The following is a 15,772-nucleotide window of genomic DNA, read 5'->3' as shown; positions in this document are numbered from 1 at the left end:
TCTCCATCTTCCATCTTTGTCAGGACTCAGAAGAAAAGATGCGGCGAATTGCAAGTCACTTAGACAGCATGGAGTACAAGCTACACCATTTAACAAGCGACACAGACAACACAATACACATCCTGGGCAACGAAAATTTAAAACAGCAGGAACAAATGAAAACTATCTTGAACTATACGGCTGGGAACTTCGGAACCGTAGAGAACGCTGTTAACAATCTTGAACAAGATATGGAACAAGTACAGCAGGCCCAAGTCTGCGACCACAAGAGGAGCGACGTGTTCACCTTCTTTCTCAAAACACAAAGTGTGATCAATAAAGTTTCCTTCGCGCTAGTATCTCTTCATTCGGAAGTGCAATCCTTCAAATATGAGCTGAAGCAATTCAATAGCAAAGTTCGAGAGGCTTTTCAGGACATGTCGAACGGAAGAATACCATCAAGACTTGTTGAACCAGACAAACTACGACAAATTTTACAACCCCTTCGATTCCATCGCAAGACGATGTCAATACCACTCCAGCATGTTAGTCTTTACTATGAACTTGAGCTACTTCGTAATGTTTTTATTGCAAACAATGGACTCCTATTGAAAATCGAAATCCCTATGTCAAGTCAAAGCCCTATCCATAAGGTCTTTAAAGGAGTGCCCCTTCCGCAACCTATTACAAATTCAACCATAGCTTCAGTGCTTGTACTCGAGCATGAACTGCTTGTCGTCTCGGAAGCTACGACAAACTTTGCCGAAGTTGATGAAACACAGATTCTCTCCTGTCAAGGTTCGAAACGACTGAAACTTTGCGAACAACCCTTCCCAATGACTGGAAACCAACAAGCTGGTTGTCTGATCAGTCTGTTTTCCGGCCACGAGGCAGCTGTTTTACAAACTTGCAAATTTGATGTCATTCATCTACCAATAATACCTACGGCAACCTATCTGGCGCACTCAAAATTCCTTATTTTGTCGGCATTTACAAAATACTGGATAACTGACATCGCAGAAAACACCTTAGAGAGCAGTAAATTGAGAGGATGTCAGAGTTGCATCGTACAACCTTCTTGTTACGGGAGAATTGAAATACCTAACGGAAGGTTGATTCTTCGTCCCTCGACAGACAGTTGTCAGAACGAATCTGGGCTTGTCATGAGGGTAAGCCTCAACCCCTTACTTGAGGAAGCATTTACCTTGCCAACCCCAGAAACCCACAATCTGAACTCACTAAGTGCCACATTTGACCAGAAAAAAGTATTGGAACATGTAAAAGTTGAACTACAAGCAAAACCACCACTAGAAATAGACACCGGGACTATCAGAAAATTAGTACGGGAGTTTCACCAGCACAGTCAAAGGCAATCAATAAAAAACGCAGCCGGTGGAACGTTCAATAATGTAATAAGTTTTCTGGGACTGTTTTTATGGATTTCAACTATCTGTACTACAGCAGCTTTCCTACTATGGAAACACAAGAAATTATGCTCTAAACAAAAGGAACAATCTTGTCGTGAAGATAACAATGAAGAATCAGGGGAAAATATACACCCAACACAGAACACAGAGTTACTTTGTAGGGTCAGGGAACAGAATAAACTAGAGTCTTCCACATTTTAATGAGTGTTGTACCTTTCTTGTAATCTCATAATACCGTGTATCTCACATATTGGCGCTAATCACTTGAGGTAATCTATAACTATTCAGGAGAATAGTTGAGTCCGAGGGAGAAGTGTAGAATATATAAACTTAGAAACGTAGAAAGTTAAACTAACCTTTAATATTTGACGCGTATAAACCGAATCCGAAATTAATCTTGATTCAAACTATAGTATTAAAACTTAGAAAATTTAACTTACCAGTTTTATCAAGACAAGAGCAAATTGATTCAGGTCAATTTGATATAAACGAATCTTTGAGAAATGGTACTGTTAACCAATATTCGATTCAAAATGAGGATTCTAGATAGTTATTATTAAAGTCAGATTATTCTCCTCAGCATGTTTTAACTGATTTTGATATCTCTGGAAGTGTGAATGAATTCTTAGAGAAGTGCAAATGCATTCTATAAATGGTATTCCTCGCGACTGATTTCTAGGAATTTTGTAGAAGTAAACCATATTCGGTATTCCGTACGACCCCCACTATAAATCATGGTGCTAAGATTAGTATTGTATCTTGATTGTTCGCATTGATAATGAGTATAAATAGGGCTGATTTTTGAGCCGTTTTCTTAACCCAGTTGCCTGATTCTAATTTCACTGCTTATTATACAATCCTCGTTATTCTCAGCGGTAATAGTCTTTCCTTAGTTTCGATTCTTCTAACTTCTTAGGATTATTCGATAGAGTCGGTGTAGACTCAGAGATCGAATAGAGAAATAGAAAATAGTTTGGAGACTTTTTGAGAATACACCTTGGTTGAATATAACTTTGATTTAGTTAGGAATAAGGTCTGTGGTAACTTTGCAAACTTTAATTTCTAAGTTAAGTAATTTCTTAGTGTTATGAATTGGCATTAAACCAGAACTTAACATATCTATCTTAGTATACATAGGTGGTTTTACAGAGATCAATCACTATTAGGTTAAGTTAAGATTTCCCGGGACTTGGACTTTGGAGAGGGGAACTACAGACGCCCTCAAGACGAGTGCTTCTGAGAGTATTAATCGGCCGCGCTCCTTTAGGAGACTGAATAGTGAAAGCCACTCTGAGGTCAGGGCTGCCTGATCGTTGACGACTTGGCAAGCTAAGTTAACCCATGTAGTATGGAATGGCGAACCAGGTAGACATTATCACGGTCTGCAGTAGCCTGAAGTACCTGATGGGCAATGTCTTAGTGTTCTATTCAAGTTGATTAATACTCGTCTGGTTGGGTTGTGGAGTGAACTACGACGAGCTTCCTTCATCTTCACACTTAGTAGTTTTAGGATCTTAGATTGATCTCTTAGTATTAAATAGTTGTATTGGGAACTTGGTATACTTCTCAATTATAGTGCCACCTATTTCATAATTGTTTTCTTTTCCATATATTTAGGTCTTAGCTGAGGTTAGACAACTCTCAATCGAACCTTATAATTACTGTTTAATACAAACGACTGCCTCCAATCTGAATCTTAGGAGTAATAGAAGGGCCTGGTATACCCCTTTCTGTTATTTTAGGATAATAGGCACTCGAAGTTACCACTACTCTAGTTCTCTGTTTTAACGAAAATTTAGATAATTACAATTGTTGGGATGTGAATAAGGAATTTCCCCCACCCTAGTTTTTTTCAAATTCTACAGAATGGATAAAAACTATTGGATCTTATCTGTTTGTCCGCCAAGCCACCCCAGCTTAGTGGGTGCATACCATTTCCACCCCTTCCCCCACCCTAGACGATTTTTTTTGCTCCTTAATAAAAATGAATATCCTGAATCAATGCTTCTCCCACCTTAATTTTTTTAAACAGGTGCAAAATTAGGACTTCAGTTGCGGTGAAGCCTAACGGAACCAGGAAAATTCAGAACTTTTTGATAGGTCTCAGCGGGATGATAAACGACGTACACAATCATCTATTTGCCTGACTGTCCAAACGATACTTACTTTTCGGGTTCGGTTGCTTTGTTCAACACCCAGGGTTGTGTACTCTGAATGTAGCCATTTCCAAATCGAGACACATTCAGAATTTTAGCCAGGGCATCTCGGATTCTAAAGGAACAAAATTACATTTGAGGTAGTTTTGCATGATTTTTAACCTGATGGTGCAACTTGAACGACAAAATGACAAGACAAAACGTAAATAACTTCCATCATTCAACAATTAAATGCAACCATAATCCTGCGAGTTACAGTCATTTATTGCCAAGAAAAGGGGCATCGTTTATTTATCAGAAATATCATAAATCGAAACCACATTAATGAGCTAAAAAAGAAATTGATCTTTACTATCTACATGGTATTGATTAAAGTGCAGGTATATACACACCTGACTTTTTGCATACAATCAATGTAACTTTGCAGCTCCGTGTTCACATTGTCAATCACGTCCTCATCAGCCTGTTCCAATGACGTCACTTCCTGTACTTCGCCTTTGAAACTGTTGAAGCAGAAGCTTAAGGCTCTGTTGATGAAGTTGCCCAAATTGTTCAGCAGCTCAGAGTTACTCTTCGTTGCAAAATCCACCTAAGAAAAAAGAGAAATATTTCGTTATTGCGGTAGAAATGATCAAAAAACGGGGACAGATAACGAGACCACGTGGGTTTTTTATTTCAAACAGCCCAGTACGTTAGTTAATCTTGTTGAGAACATATATAAATCAATATTTTATCACCATTAAATATATCAGTCAATTTCTGCTGATTAATTTTTATCGAATGGACCGGAATGCATTTTATAACCAACGTTTTGATGTGGTTTTTACAATAGGAACGGTGTTTGCAAAATCCACCTAGCATACAAGGTTCTATTTGAGCTGTAAGAGGAGGAATTTTTAGAGCTAAAAAATGATATGGCCGAAAAATATTCAACTGATGAATTTGGAGTAACTATACAAACATCTTTAATTTATCCACCTTTAAACAAAAAAAGGGTTCAGTTTCGTAACACCTAAGAAATATCTCCCTCAAATTTGAATATTGCTGCCAACAGCTTTCTATTACTTCTGAAGCAAAAATTTTGTCAAGTCAGTTAAAACTTACAGTTCTAGTGAAATAGGGTATCAAAAACATGAACCATCTCTTGGCGTTTTTATTATACTTTAATGAAATTTCTATCTGTTTATAGTGATTTAGCCATTTTAGACGTTTTCCAACTTTTCTGACTGTCTATAGAAGTTTTTTTGGTGGTAGCTAGTCTTTCTGGTAGGTTTTGTTTTCTGATTTGATTTCGATTAGTTTCAAAGTGTTCTTGTTGAAACACATCCGGCACATTTCCGGAAAATAGCCGCCGTTGACGCGCATCGGGATGGAAACAGAAAAAGATAAAAAAGCAGATAGCAATTGACAGAATTTCTTCCAAAATTTCAAAAAAATGCTCACATGGTATGGAATTTTAGTTGGATTCTAAACCTATTCTTAATTCAGCTTCTAAACTGAAAAAGGATTAAGCTTAATACTGATTTCAGCTTCCAATCGCTCTAATGAACTTTGATAACCTAATGTACTATAACTTAATGACCGAGCTATATGGGTTTATCCCGTTTCTTTTGATTTTGCTAATTTGACGTTGACTGTATTCACAACATTACGTAAATCAATGCGTGAAGAATTTGAAATTAATTCAGTCGTAACAGTGATTGAGTTAAGTCAGAAGTTCAGCTTGAAAATCGTGCCTTATCTAAAACAAAAAAGTGATCAAAAGGTAAAGCGAATTACAAAAAAAATACAGAGGGACAATTCCTGAGCAACAATTCAAAGAATTTTCATTGACTAAACAAAAAACTAGACCTAGAATGGACTATAAATAGATTGGGAAAATTCATTAGAAAAAAAATCAGGTTAAAAATCGTCGAAACTGTAAAACTCAAAGCCAAAAGGCCGCATGTGAACAAAAATCCACTAGCGAGAAAGCAAATTTTTCTTCATACACCTTTTTTCGCTCCACTTATTTCTTTGAAATGCAAAAAGGAGAGCACCTAAATAATAGCCGTAGAGAGGCTCACGGCGGCTATTACTAAAAATGAATAAAAAATAACCTAATTCAGTCGGACGAATTGCTCTCAAACGATTGCATTAGAGATGGCTTTAGTTGTTTCAAATGCCTGAAAGGCAGGCTAGCCTGATTGGGTGAGGTGCGGGCAGAAGAGAAGGCGCAGAAGACGGGCGGGGGAATAAGCTGAGAGGTAGCCCAAACCACTTTAAATTGCCTTTTACACAAAGAAGTTACGCCTACAGAGCACAATACGAAGGTTGTTAGAGAATCGCAACAGGAAATTAGTGTCCTCGGGCCTTGAAGACAAAACTCGCAAAGAACAAAAATTCGTCAGTCAGGCAAAAAATTGGTAGAAGAAATCGCATTTCTGAAATTCCAACAGTACTACTATAATAGCTACAAACTCCATTTGAGAGCAATTAATTAAGACAATAATTGGCCCATTTTTATCTACTTTAAAAGTTTTTGATAGCTTTTCGGATTTTGTGCATTTGAGGTTTCACTTTTCAATTAAATACGGTCTAAGTGTTTTGCTACTATAAGGAGACATTTGAATGTTTGATAGGCCGGTTTTTACTGAAATAAATGAAGTACTGTTTATTTTTTTACCGATTTTTAATTTTCGTTTTTCAGTGTTTATTGTTGTTAAGTATGTATTGGGTCGTGTAAAGGGTCACTGAGCTTAAACGCAGACGGTATCACAGGTTTTCGAGAGAAAAAATGGGATGTCGTAACTCCCGAATTTCGTGAAAGAAACAGAATTTAAATTTCTTGTAGTTAATTTCTTTTCCTTTCAATTTATCTACTACAATAACTACTGTATTAAATCATTAATTGGACCGGAACAGTATATCAAAATATGTTGTTAATGTTTAATTTGGAGTTCCAATTTATGGAGATTCATAAAAACATTCGATTTATTATCTGTTTTTGACTTGATTAGAATGAAATACATAGCTTCTTCAAGAGATTAGTTGCCTGCTACCTAAGTCAAAATTAATTTCCATTCGACTCCGCAAAAAAATATGCTGCATGATGTACCATTTTTTTAAACCTACCCATGAGAATGTGGAGTCCTGCGATTCAGGTCTGACAAACAGGAGATAGAATCGGAACACGTCGGCAGGGATCCCACTGTCCCTCGCGTTGTTCCCGAATACTCCCACGTTCCTGCTCTTGCTGAACTTGCCGTCCTCGTAGTTGAGGTATTCTAGAACAAATATAAACCGACTGAAGTCAGACGAATTGCTCTCGAACGACTGGCGAGGCAATCAATTTCGAAGGTGTCATAGGATGGAAAAACTTTTATAGTGCAAGACTACGGAGGGGTTCGAACCCGCGACCCTTCGGATCAGAGTCCGGAACATTAACCTCTTCGATACACGGGCTATGGACGGTCATCGCTCACAATAGTCAAGACTTCCTTCGAGAGCAATTAAACAGAAATCTCGAATTTGCCTCATTTAACATTTAAGTTTTCATGAAGCAAGTTCACATCAGCTTTTTACAAAGTTTAGCTCCTTATTTTTTTTTGAAGTGTTGGCTATAATTTTTGACATCACTTTGCTTGCGGCTTTATTGCAATGAATAGTCCATCTCTTTTAAGGCTATATAAACTATAATTGCAGCGAAAACACGACTGCTTTTTCTTCACACAAGGCGATGAAAACAAAAATTTGTTCATTGGAATGAGCGGATCTCACACCCCCCCCCCCCAGAGTACTGAACAAAAACATTATACTCACCCCAAGCACACGAGAAATTTCATTCATAGATGCTATAACAAACCATACATTCTATCTGGGGTTATAAATGGACTTGCCGGGGTGGGAGGGTGCAATTTGTCCGAAAAGGTAAAAAAAGACGTACCGACTGAGACAAGACTGTTGACAACTCCATAGCCATCTCTGGCTCCCAGGAGTGTACTCGGGAATATGACACTGTGGAATGGCACGTTGTCTTTTGCCATGAAGTTGAACATTTCGACCTAAGAAAACTAAAAATTCCACTCGCTCAAATCTCTCAAATCCTGATTTTCCTATCCGAAACCTTAAAAACTGACTCATTTATTATATAAGATTTCTTTGTTGCCATTAGGTACAAATATGCAATTAAATTACTTGGTAATGACAATATCTTCGTCAACGATCGATAAAAAAAATAAATGCATAGAACAATCCAATATTGGTTCATCCCCCGAAATGACAAAACTACGTTGCCTTCTTCCGAAAACCGGATTTTTCAATCTATATACTTCAATCAAGCAACATTATTCAGGCAAGGGGTGTACACACCTATTTTAGATTGACTTTCGTACCTTTTCTGGGTTCTTCCACCATTCTGTCCATTTGCCCCCACAGTAGTTAGCAGTGATAGAAATATACCCAATGGGCGCGTCGAACCACACATAGAAGACCTTGTCAGTGAAGGGCTCTTTGGGCACTGGGGTTCCCCATTTGAGGTCTCTAGTGATACATCTGGTCTTCAGACCATCTCTGAGCCAGGCGTTGGTTATGTTAGTTGCAGAGTCGGTCCAGACACCCTCCGACATTCGAGAGGAGAGAACTTCTCCGAGTTCTGACTCCAACTAGAGCAAAAACTTGTAGTTTTTAATAATGTTCAGGTTTTATTCATTACGTATACCGCCGAAAAATCCACGAATGCCTACAATGTTTAAGTTACAACATGCTTGACAGATTGAAGAAAACGACCAAAAAAGTGCTTCTCTAAAAGTCAAAGTAGGGCATAGAAATTCACAATTCACTCAATTAGCCACCGGGTGGGGGATGTTGATGTTAGAGTTAGACTGATATACTGACCAGAGGCAGGTTTAAGAAGAGATGGTTTGAAGTTTCCAGGCGGGGAGTAGCTGAACAAATCTTGCAGCGTGGATTCTGAAAGCAAATCAAATTTCTATGAAGTATTACAAGCTCTGCCAGCCAAGACAAAGCAATAAGCATTCTGTAGATAAAGCAATGACGCTATACAAAACAAACGAACTAACGTCGGAAAATTTGCTCTCGAATGACAGGCGGGGCAATTTAATTGTGGGGCTGTAGCCTAGATAATTTTTTCTATATTAACCACTAGATCGGCATTAACCACTCGGCTGTCAGGGCCGTCATCTTCTCTCTCTTACAATCCGTTTCGTTTGAACGACAAACTTTATTCCGGAGTGAGAGCAATTGAAATCACCCAAAAATCAAGAAGTGTGAGAAAAAGTAACCTGAGAAGTCAAAGATTATTGTAGAAGAAAAGCACAAAAATGATCAAGTGAAAAATTTGCATAAAAAGACACACTTTTACAATAATTGCTCATTCGAGATTAAATAATTATGTCTTCAAACCAGTTCCAGTGAATCGTATACTAAGCGTCTAAAAAAGCTCTACACCAAAGTCACTAGTCCAGAACTTAATAACCCCGGTAGTAACCTGACATCTTGTTTTTAAGGACGAAAAATCAAAAGGTTCAGACGACAAATTGCCGAGCGAAAAATCGCAAATAAACACCACATGACTAATATAATTGCAAGAAATTTTGTTTGAGAGAAATTCAACAGCAGGAGCACTGGAGCCGATTCGAAAAAAAATTTCCGGCGTCATCTGTTCCTAATTGGCTTTTATTCAGAATTTTAATTAACAGAAAACAGGATTCAATCAACAATATAACAGCAGGATAGACAAAACTACTGGATTTACACTGACAAATGGCACGCACGAAAACAAATATATCTTAATTTCAATCACAAAGATCATCGGAAAAGTTTGGATCTTCCAAAATCCTATAAGCAAATAAACCACATACAGATCGGATCGAGCAATTATTTTTAGAAAACTGTTGCGAAAAGAATGATAACTCAGTCATAGGTAAAAAACACAAAACCATCGCCGAAAAACTGCCAAAAATAGCGGCCGTTGACCCGCTTGACGCATATTGGGATTGAAACAGAAACATACCCGGCAGATTGCCGGAAAATAGCCGCTGTTGATTCCCATAACTCTATTGGGATTGAAAGAAAAGAAAACATCAAAAACAATTGAATTTTGTATAAAAACATTTTAAGTGCGATTTATTTTGATGTCATTTCGTAATTGAACATACTGCTGTCTCTCAGTGAGAGGCTACAGGGTCTAGTATCAATACCAATGAGCATTATAGATAGTAACTAAAACTTGTGAGAACAAAGTTCAAGTACCGGGCATCAAAAAATGGGCTTCATCCCGTTTCTATTTCTGACTTTGATTTTTTTATACTGACTCTCTTCATTTTGAAGTGCTTTGCTGAGCAGCTGCTGTTTAAAAGGACTTTGAGCAGAATGACAGAAGAGTGAAACTAGCCTAGAGAAGTCAAAAAGATTTCACGCAAAATCTCGAAAAAGCGGCAAAATGGCTAAAGCGAAAAAAATTCCACGAAGTAAAAAAAAATAGGAGCGCTATAATAGCCGGCTGAGAAGATGAGGGCGGCTATTAAAAAGAATAAAGAAACAGAAAGTAGAAAAAGAAAATAGAAATTGACTGAATTCAAAGTGTCAAATTTTTTGTATTTGGTGTGCAAATTCTGCATATTCGGTTAGATTCTAAAATTACACTTAATTCAGCTTCTAAACTGAAAGCTAATAAGCATAATACTAATGTCAGCTAGCAATCGCGTTAATGAACTTTGATAACCTAATGCTCTATGACTAAATGACCGGGTTTATATGCTCATCCTGTTCCTTTTGATCTTTTAACGTCGCTTTTTTGACTTTGACCATATTCACTACATTAGGTACTTCAATACGTGAAAAAAAATAAAATCCATTCAGTTGAAACAGTGATTTAATTAAGTCAGAAGTCAAGCGTGAAAATAGTGACTTGAATAAAATCGAAAAACATGATCAAAAGGTCAAGCGAATTTTAAAAGCAGAGCGCCTAAATACTAGCCGTTGAGAGTCAAACCGGCAAAAAGGACCTCATACCATGATCTATGATCTTATGTTTTCCCTGCGACTTCGGTGCTTATAAGTCTAGCTGCAAGCAGTTAAAAGAAAAGTGGGAACCCAAAGTTGAAACAGGCGATAGTTGAAACCCAAACAGAAGAGACAGGGTGCCTTAATTGAACTTTCTAGTTTACTGTTGTTTAGTTGTAACCTTGAGCAGATTGGCGTCGATGAGTTTGCCACATGCATCGCACTGGTCACCTCTGGCATCTGCATAGCCACAATGAGGACATTCTCCCTCTACAAACCTGTCCGCCAGGAATCGGTCGCACTTGTCACACTTCAACTGTTCCATCGACTCCTCAACTAGGAATCCATTCTGGTCCAGTTTCCAGAAGATGTCTTGAGAGATTCTATCAATAATAAAAACCAACTTTGTCATCAATACTTTTCATATGCTATTCAGCAGCAACAATGCAAAAACTCTGAATAATCAATTCTAGAAGCTGTAAGAAAAAAATATTGATTAAACAATGAACGGTAAGACAGAATTTTGGTTTGTTAAATTACATTTTTTGTTTAAAAACAACCGTCATGAGACACCAATAACAGTACAATCCTCAACTAATGTATTTGTTACCGTTATTTGATGACGTCGAAAACAGATCCGAGTTCGAACTCACTTAGTCTGGTAAGGTGTAGTAGTCCGTCCAAAACAGTCAAAGGAGATATTGAACCATTCGTAGACATCTCTGTGAATTGCAAAGTACTTGTCACAAATCTCTTTCGGAGTCACTCCCTCTTCCAGTGCTTTAGTTTCAGTCGCAGTTCCATACTCATCTGTGCCACAAATGTAGATACAGTTGTCACCTCTCGCTCGACAGAACCTGAATTCAACATTATTAACATTACCGACTAACGTCAGGTGAATTGCTCTCGAGCGGCGGGTGAGTGAGGGTTTTTTGACAAACTTTATTGTGGAGGTATCTTTGATTGACTTGATTTAGAGTTCAAACATGATCTACGAAAGCGTGAAAAAGTCATTGGAGAAGTCACAGAATGTTCTAGAAGAAAAGCGCAAAAGGTCCAGCAAAAAATTGCATAAAAAAGACACACACGTTTACAATAATTGCTATGAACTTCGTTCAAGAGCAATTAAAAACTATGTACTTCATTATACCATACAATTTCAAACTAAACAGAAGGAAAAACAAATTGTGATAACATTCTATTGAAAACTTTCCACAAGTTGTGACTCCAAAACCCTTGTTTATAACTCATTGTCTGATCTAGTTAGTTATGTTCCACAAATGTTTACCATATGAAGGGAGTACCAAAACAAAACAAACGGTACATCTCGAAAAAGAAAAGTCGAGCTGAGTGAAACGAATTGACGAACAGAATCTAAAAATCCTTTGACTTTTTAATAAAATTCTCTAGAAATTGCAGTCTTTAAAACGCAGGCTCTGGCTCTTTAATGTCAGAAGCTGTTTTACCTTGAATAGACGTCAGCACTTAGAACACAGCCGATGATATTGCCCAGATGTGGAATGTTGTTCACATATGGCAGCGCACTTGTGATCAACACGTTCCTCTTGCCGCTTTGAGGCAACCTGAAAACGACACATTCAATTAGTTCTCCATAGTTTACCTTGATTAGCATTGAGTTAATACCTAAAATGTAGACATTTTTCGGTTTAAGTTGGTGCTTGGTCAAATTAATTCAACTATCAAATGACATTACATATTGTAATGCTCACAATTTTCTATTAAGTTATCGTAATTATTTAAGTTTAAAAGTTATTCAAAATTGCAAGAACCAAAAACTACAAAAAAGCGGAATGGTTTTAGTGATGTTCTATCAAACTTTAATTGGTTCCACTGAGTAATATTAACAACAACACTGAGTAAACACTTGAAAGTAAAATTGAAAATGCAAAAGGCAGAAAAAAAATAATTAAAACTTCATTGCTCTCAAATGATCGGCGAGCGGTTGACTTTGGTAGTGTGTGGGTGCAGGTGGTGGAGGGTGTGACTGGGGACGGATGACTCAAAAGGGTCAAACTTTTAACATTAAGATACGCCCTTCATACCATGAAATTGTCTCCTCAAAACAGTTTTGGTGAACCGCATACTAAAAAATTAGCCAGGCGTAAGCCTATAAGAGAGCTATTCAGCCAATCAGTATCCGCCGGGCATTACCTGTTTTTTCCGTTGAGGACAGAAATATAAATGTTAAAAATCGTTCCAGCAAAAAATCACAAAGATCGCGCCTAATATAATTGATACTATATTCGTTTAAGTGCAATTAAAGATGTTTGAATATAGCCTATTTTATTCAGTTAAAAGAAAAATTGTTCAAGCGAACAAGCGAATTTAAAAAGACGACAGGACTAAAATAAAGGACTACTATAATTGCTACAAACTTCATTTGAAAAAATTGCTCGCTTAGCGTGGTAAATTTTGCTCGCTTAGAGAAAATTTTTGGACCTACTTTCTCGCGCACTCTCAAAAACGTGGAATTAAAGAAAATCACTCTCTTCTCTTTGGTCTTCAATTTGTTCAGCCTAGTCTTCACGGGCGGCATTGACTAAACATCCTGTTTTAAATACACTACAAAATACACTCCAAAATAGGTAAGTTAAAAGAAACTTCAAATGAAATTGCTAAAATCAAAAGGCCACAAAAACAAACAAATAATTTCAACCAAAAATGTACCCCACACAAAAGAGTACACAAACCGCTGAAAAGGCGTCTAAAACTGCAAAATCGCAATAGCTCAAGGTTGCATATAAAACCTTCAAAATATGTAATGCTCACAATTTTCTATTAAGTTATCGTAATTATTTAAGTTTAAAAGTTATTCAAAATTGCAAGAACCAAAAACTACAAAAAAGCAGAATGGTTTTAGTGATGTTCTATCAAACTTTAATTGGTTCCACTGAGTAATATTAACAACAACACTGAGTAAACACTTGAAAGTAAAAATGAAAATGCAAAAGGCAGAAAAAAAATAATTAAAACTTCATTGCTCTCAAATGATCGGCGAGCGGTTGACTTTGGTAGTGTGTGGGTGCAGGTGGTGGAGGGTGTGACTGGGGACGGATGACTCAAAAGGGTCAAACTTTTAACATTAAGATACGCCCTTCATACCATGAAATTGTCTCCTCAAAACAGTTTTGGTGAACCGCATACTAAAAAATTAGCCAGGCGTAAGCCTATAAGAGAGCTATTCAGCCAATCAGTATCCGCCGGGCATTACCCGTTTTTTCTGTTGAGGACAGAAATATAAATGTTAAAAATCGTTCCAGCAAAAAATCACAAAGATTGCGCCTAATATAATTGATACTATATTCGTTTAACTGCAATTAAAGATGTTTGAATATAGCCTATTTTATTCAGTTAAAAGAAACTTCAAATGAAATTGCTAAAATCAAAAGGCCACAAAAACAAAGAAATAATTTCAACCAAAAATGTACCCCACACAAAAGAGTACACAAACCGCTGAAAAGGCGTCTAAAACTGCGAAATCGCAATAGCTCAAGGTTGCATATAAAACCTTCAAAATACAATTGAGGTAGTCAAAAATGCTATAGTATAGTTGCTTGTTAATATGGTCTAGAAAAACCACTAAGAAAAAAAGTGAAGTAAAAACAAACATTACCGACAAACGTCCGGTGAATTGCTCTTAAACTACCGTCTGGCTTCACTAACACCCAGCTAGGACTCTGCTGGCATTGGCCGGGGGTTGAGCGGAGTAGGGGGAGGGTGTAAAGCGATTGTGGGGTAGGGTTGGAAGAGCTGAACGAGCGGGTTCCAAACCGCCAGTTAGACGAGGGTAGACTGGGGGTGTAGAAGAGGGGTGGGGTGAGGGATCAAGTTTTCAAGATTAAGAACAACACTTCACACCATAAAATTGTCTCTAACAATTTGGGTGAATCGCATTCTCAGAAACTGGTAAGGCGTAAAGATCTACAGAACCGAATTCCCTCAGAGCGTTACCTGTTTATCTCATTTTGGAGGACTAAAAGTCAAATGGGTAAGACGAAAAATTGTTCAAGCGAACAAGCGAATTTAAAAAGACGACAGGACTAATATAAAGGACTACTATAATTGCTACAAACTTCATTTGAAAAAATTGCTCGCTTAGCGTGGTAAATTTTGCTCGCTTAGAGAAAATTTTTGGACCTACTTTCTCGCGCACTCTCAAAAACGTGGAATTAAAGAAAATCACTCTCTTCTCTTTGGTCTTCAATTTGTTCAGCCTAGTCTTCACGGGCGGCATTGACTAAACATCCTGTTTTAAATACACTCCAAAAAACTATCCAGAAAGAAAACGCTCCACCAATACTCCTCTTCGAGTCGTAAAAAGACACCCTCTAATGTACGTCAATTTAATTGAACTGTATAAAAAAGTTATCCCCGCAATAATAGCCGGCTGAGGTGAGCGCGGCTATTAATAAATATAACCGAAATAACGTCGGAAGAATTGCTCTCGAACAACTAGTGGGAGCTCTAATCAATTGCAACCTGCTTCAGTCGGGGGGGAGGGAGCCTAAATGGGACTAAGAAGTTCAATAGGGGCTTCAAATAACCATATTAGAGGTTAAGACATACCATCTTAATAGTGGTATGTCTTAACCTCTAATGTGGTTATTTGAAGCCCCCTATTGAACACCAGTTTCGGCGCAATTTCAATTTGACTTTTAGTATTAAATTGCCGCCAATTGAGTTCAGTTGCTTGAAACTGTGATTGAGAATTTTAGATCACGCGAACCGCAAAAGTCAAGGGCGTAAAAGTCACTCGAAAAGTCAAAACCGTCAAGCGAAAATTTTGCATAAAAAACACACACACGTTTACAATAATTGCTATGAACTGCGTTCAAGAGAAATTAACAACTAATTGGTGGAAACCTTTATATTTCTTGAGTTAACTATAAAAACTAAGACAATTTCAGCGATACTAAAATTAATGCTTACACAGGTGCTGTTCTTGTTGGCCTGATAACGCTTTGAGAAGTTGACTGCACCCATTTGGGACCATTGATTGACTTCTTGCACTGAATTGTTTCTGCTGTTGTAGTTGATGGAACCTGAAAACTGACCTGACATTCGCGGTCTGCGCCACAAGTTTATTAAGGACATAGTAGTTGGCAACTATACGCATACGCTATAAATCCCTAATAGAACAGCTCTCTGATTTGCTTTGACGGAGATCAATCATTGACTACAACG

At 37.5% G+C, this 15,772-nt stretch overlaps 1 protein-coding gene across 1 annotated transcript in view; it reads right to left on the bottom strand.

The window, feature by feature from the left end:
* The window catches only part of LOC142351969 (methionine--tRNA ligase, cytoplasmic-like), a 34,578-nt gene that overhangs the window by 14,602 nt on the left and 4,204 nt on the right, over positions 1–15,772 (bottom strand). The window contains exons 8-17 of the mRNA XM_075404264.1: positions 15,518–15,630; positions 12,034–12,150; positions 11,221–11,424; positions 10,749–10,950; positions 8,438–8,512; positions 7,936–8,205; positions 7,488–7,605; positions 6,677–6,828; positions 3,955–4,151; positions 3,573–3,677 (exon numbers count right to left, since the gene is read on the bottom strand). Coding sequence (XP_075260379.1) covers positions 3,573–3,677; positions 3,955–4,151; positions 6,677–6,828; positions 7,488–7,605; positions 7,936–8,205; positions 8,438–8,512; positions 10,749–10,950; positions 11,221–11,424; positions 12,034–12,150; positions 15,518–15,630 — 1,553 coding nt within the window. The remainder of the gene's footprint in view (positions 1–3,572; positions 3,678–3,954; positions 4,152–6,676; positions 6,829–7,487; positions 7,606–7,935; positions 8,206–8,437; positions 8,513–10,748; positions 10,951–11,220; positions 11,425–12,033; positions 12,151–15,517; positions 15,631–15,772) is intronic.

The sequence above is a fragment of the Convolutriloba macropyga genome, chromosome 13 (genome assembly GCF_964194025.1).
Source record: "Convolutriloba macropyga chromosome 13, txConMacr16.3, whole genome shotgun sequence".
Taxonomy (NCBI): Eukaryota; Metazoa; Xenacoelomorpha; order Acoela; family Convolutidae; genus Convolutriloba; species Convolutriloba macropyga.
This window is presented reverse-complemented; position numbering and strand designations above follow the sequence as displayed.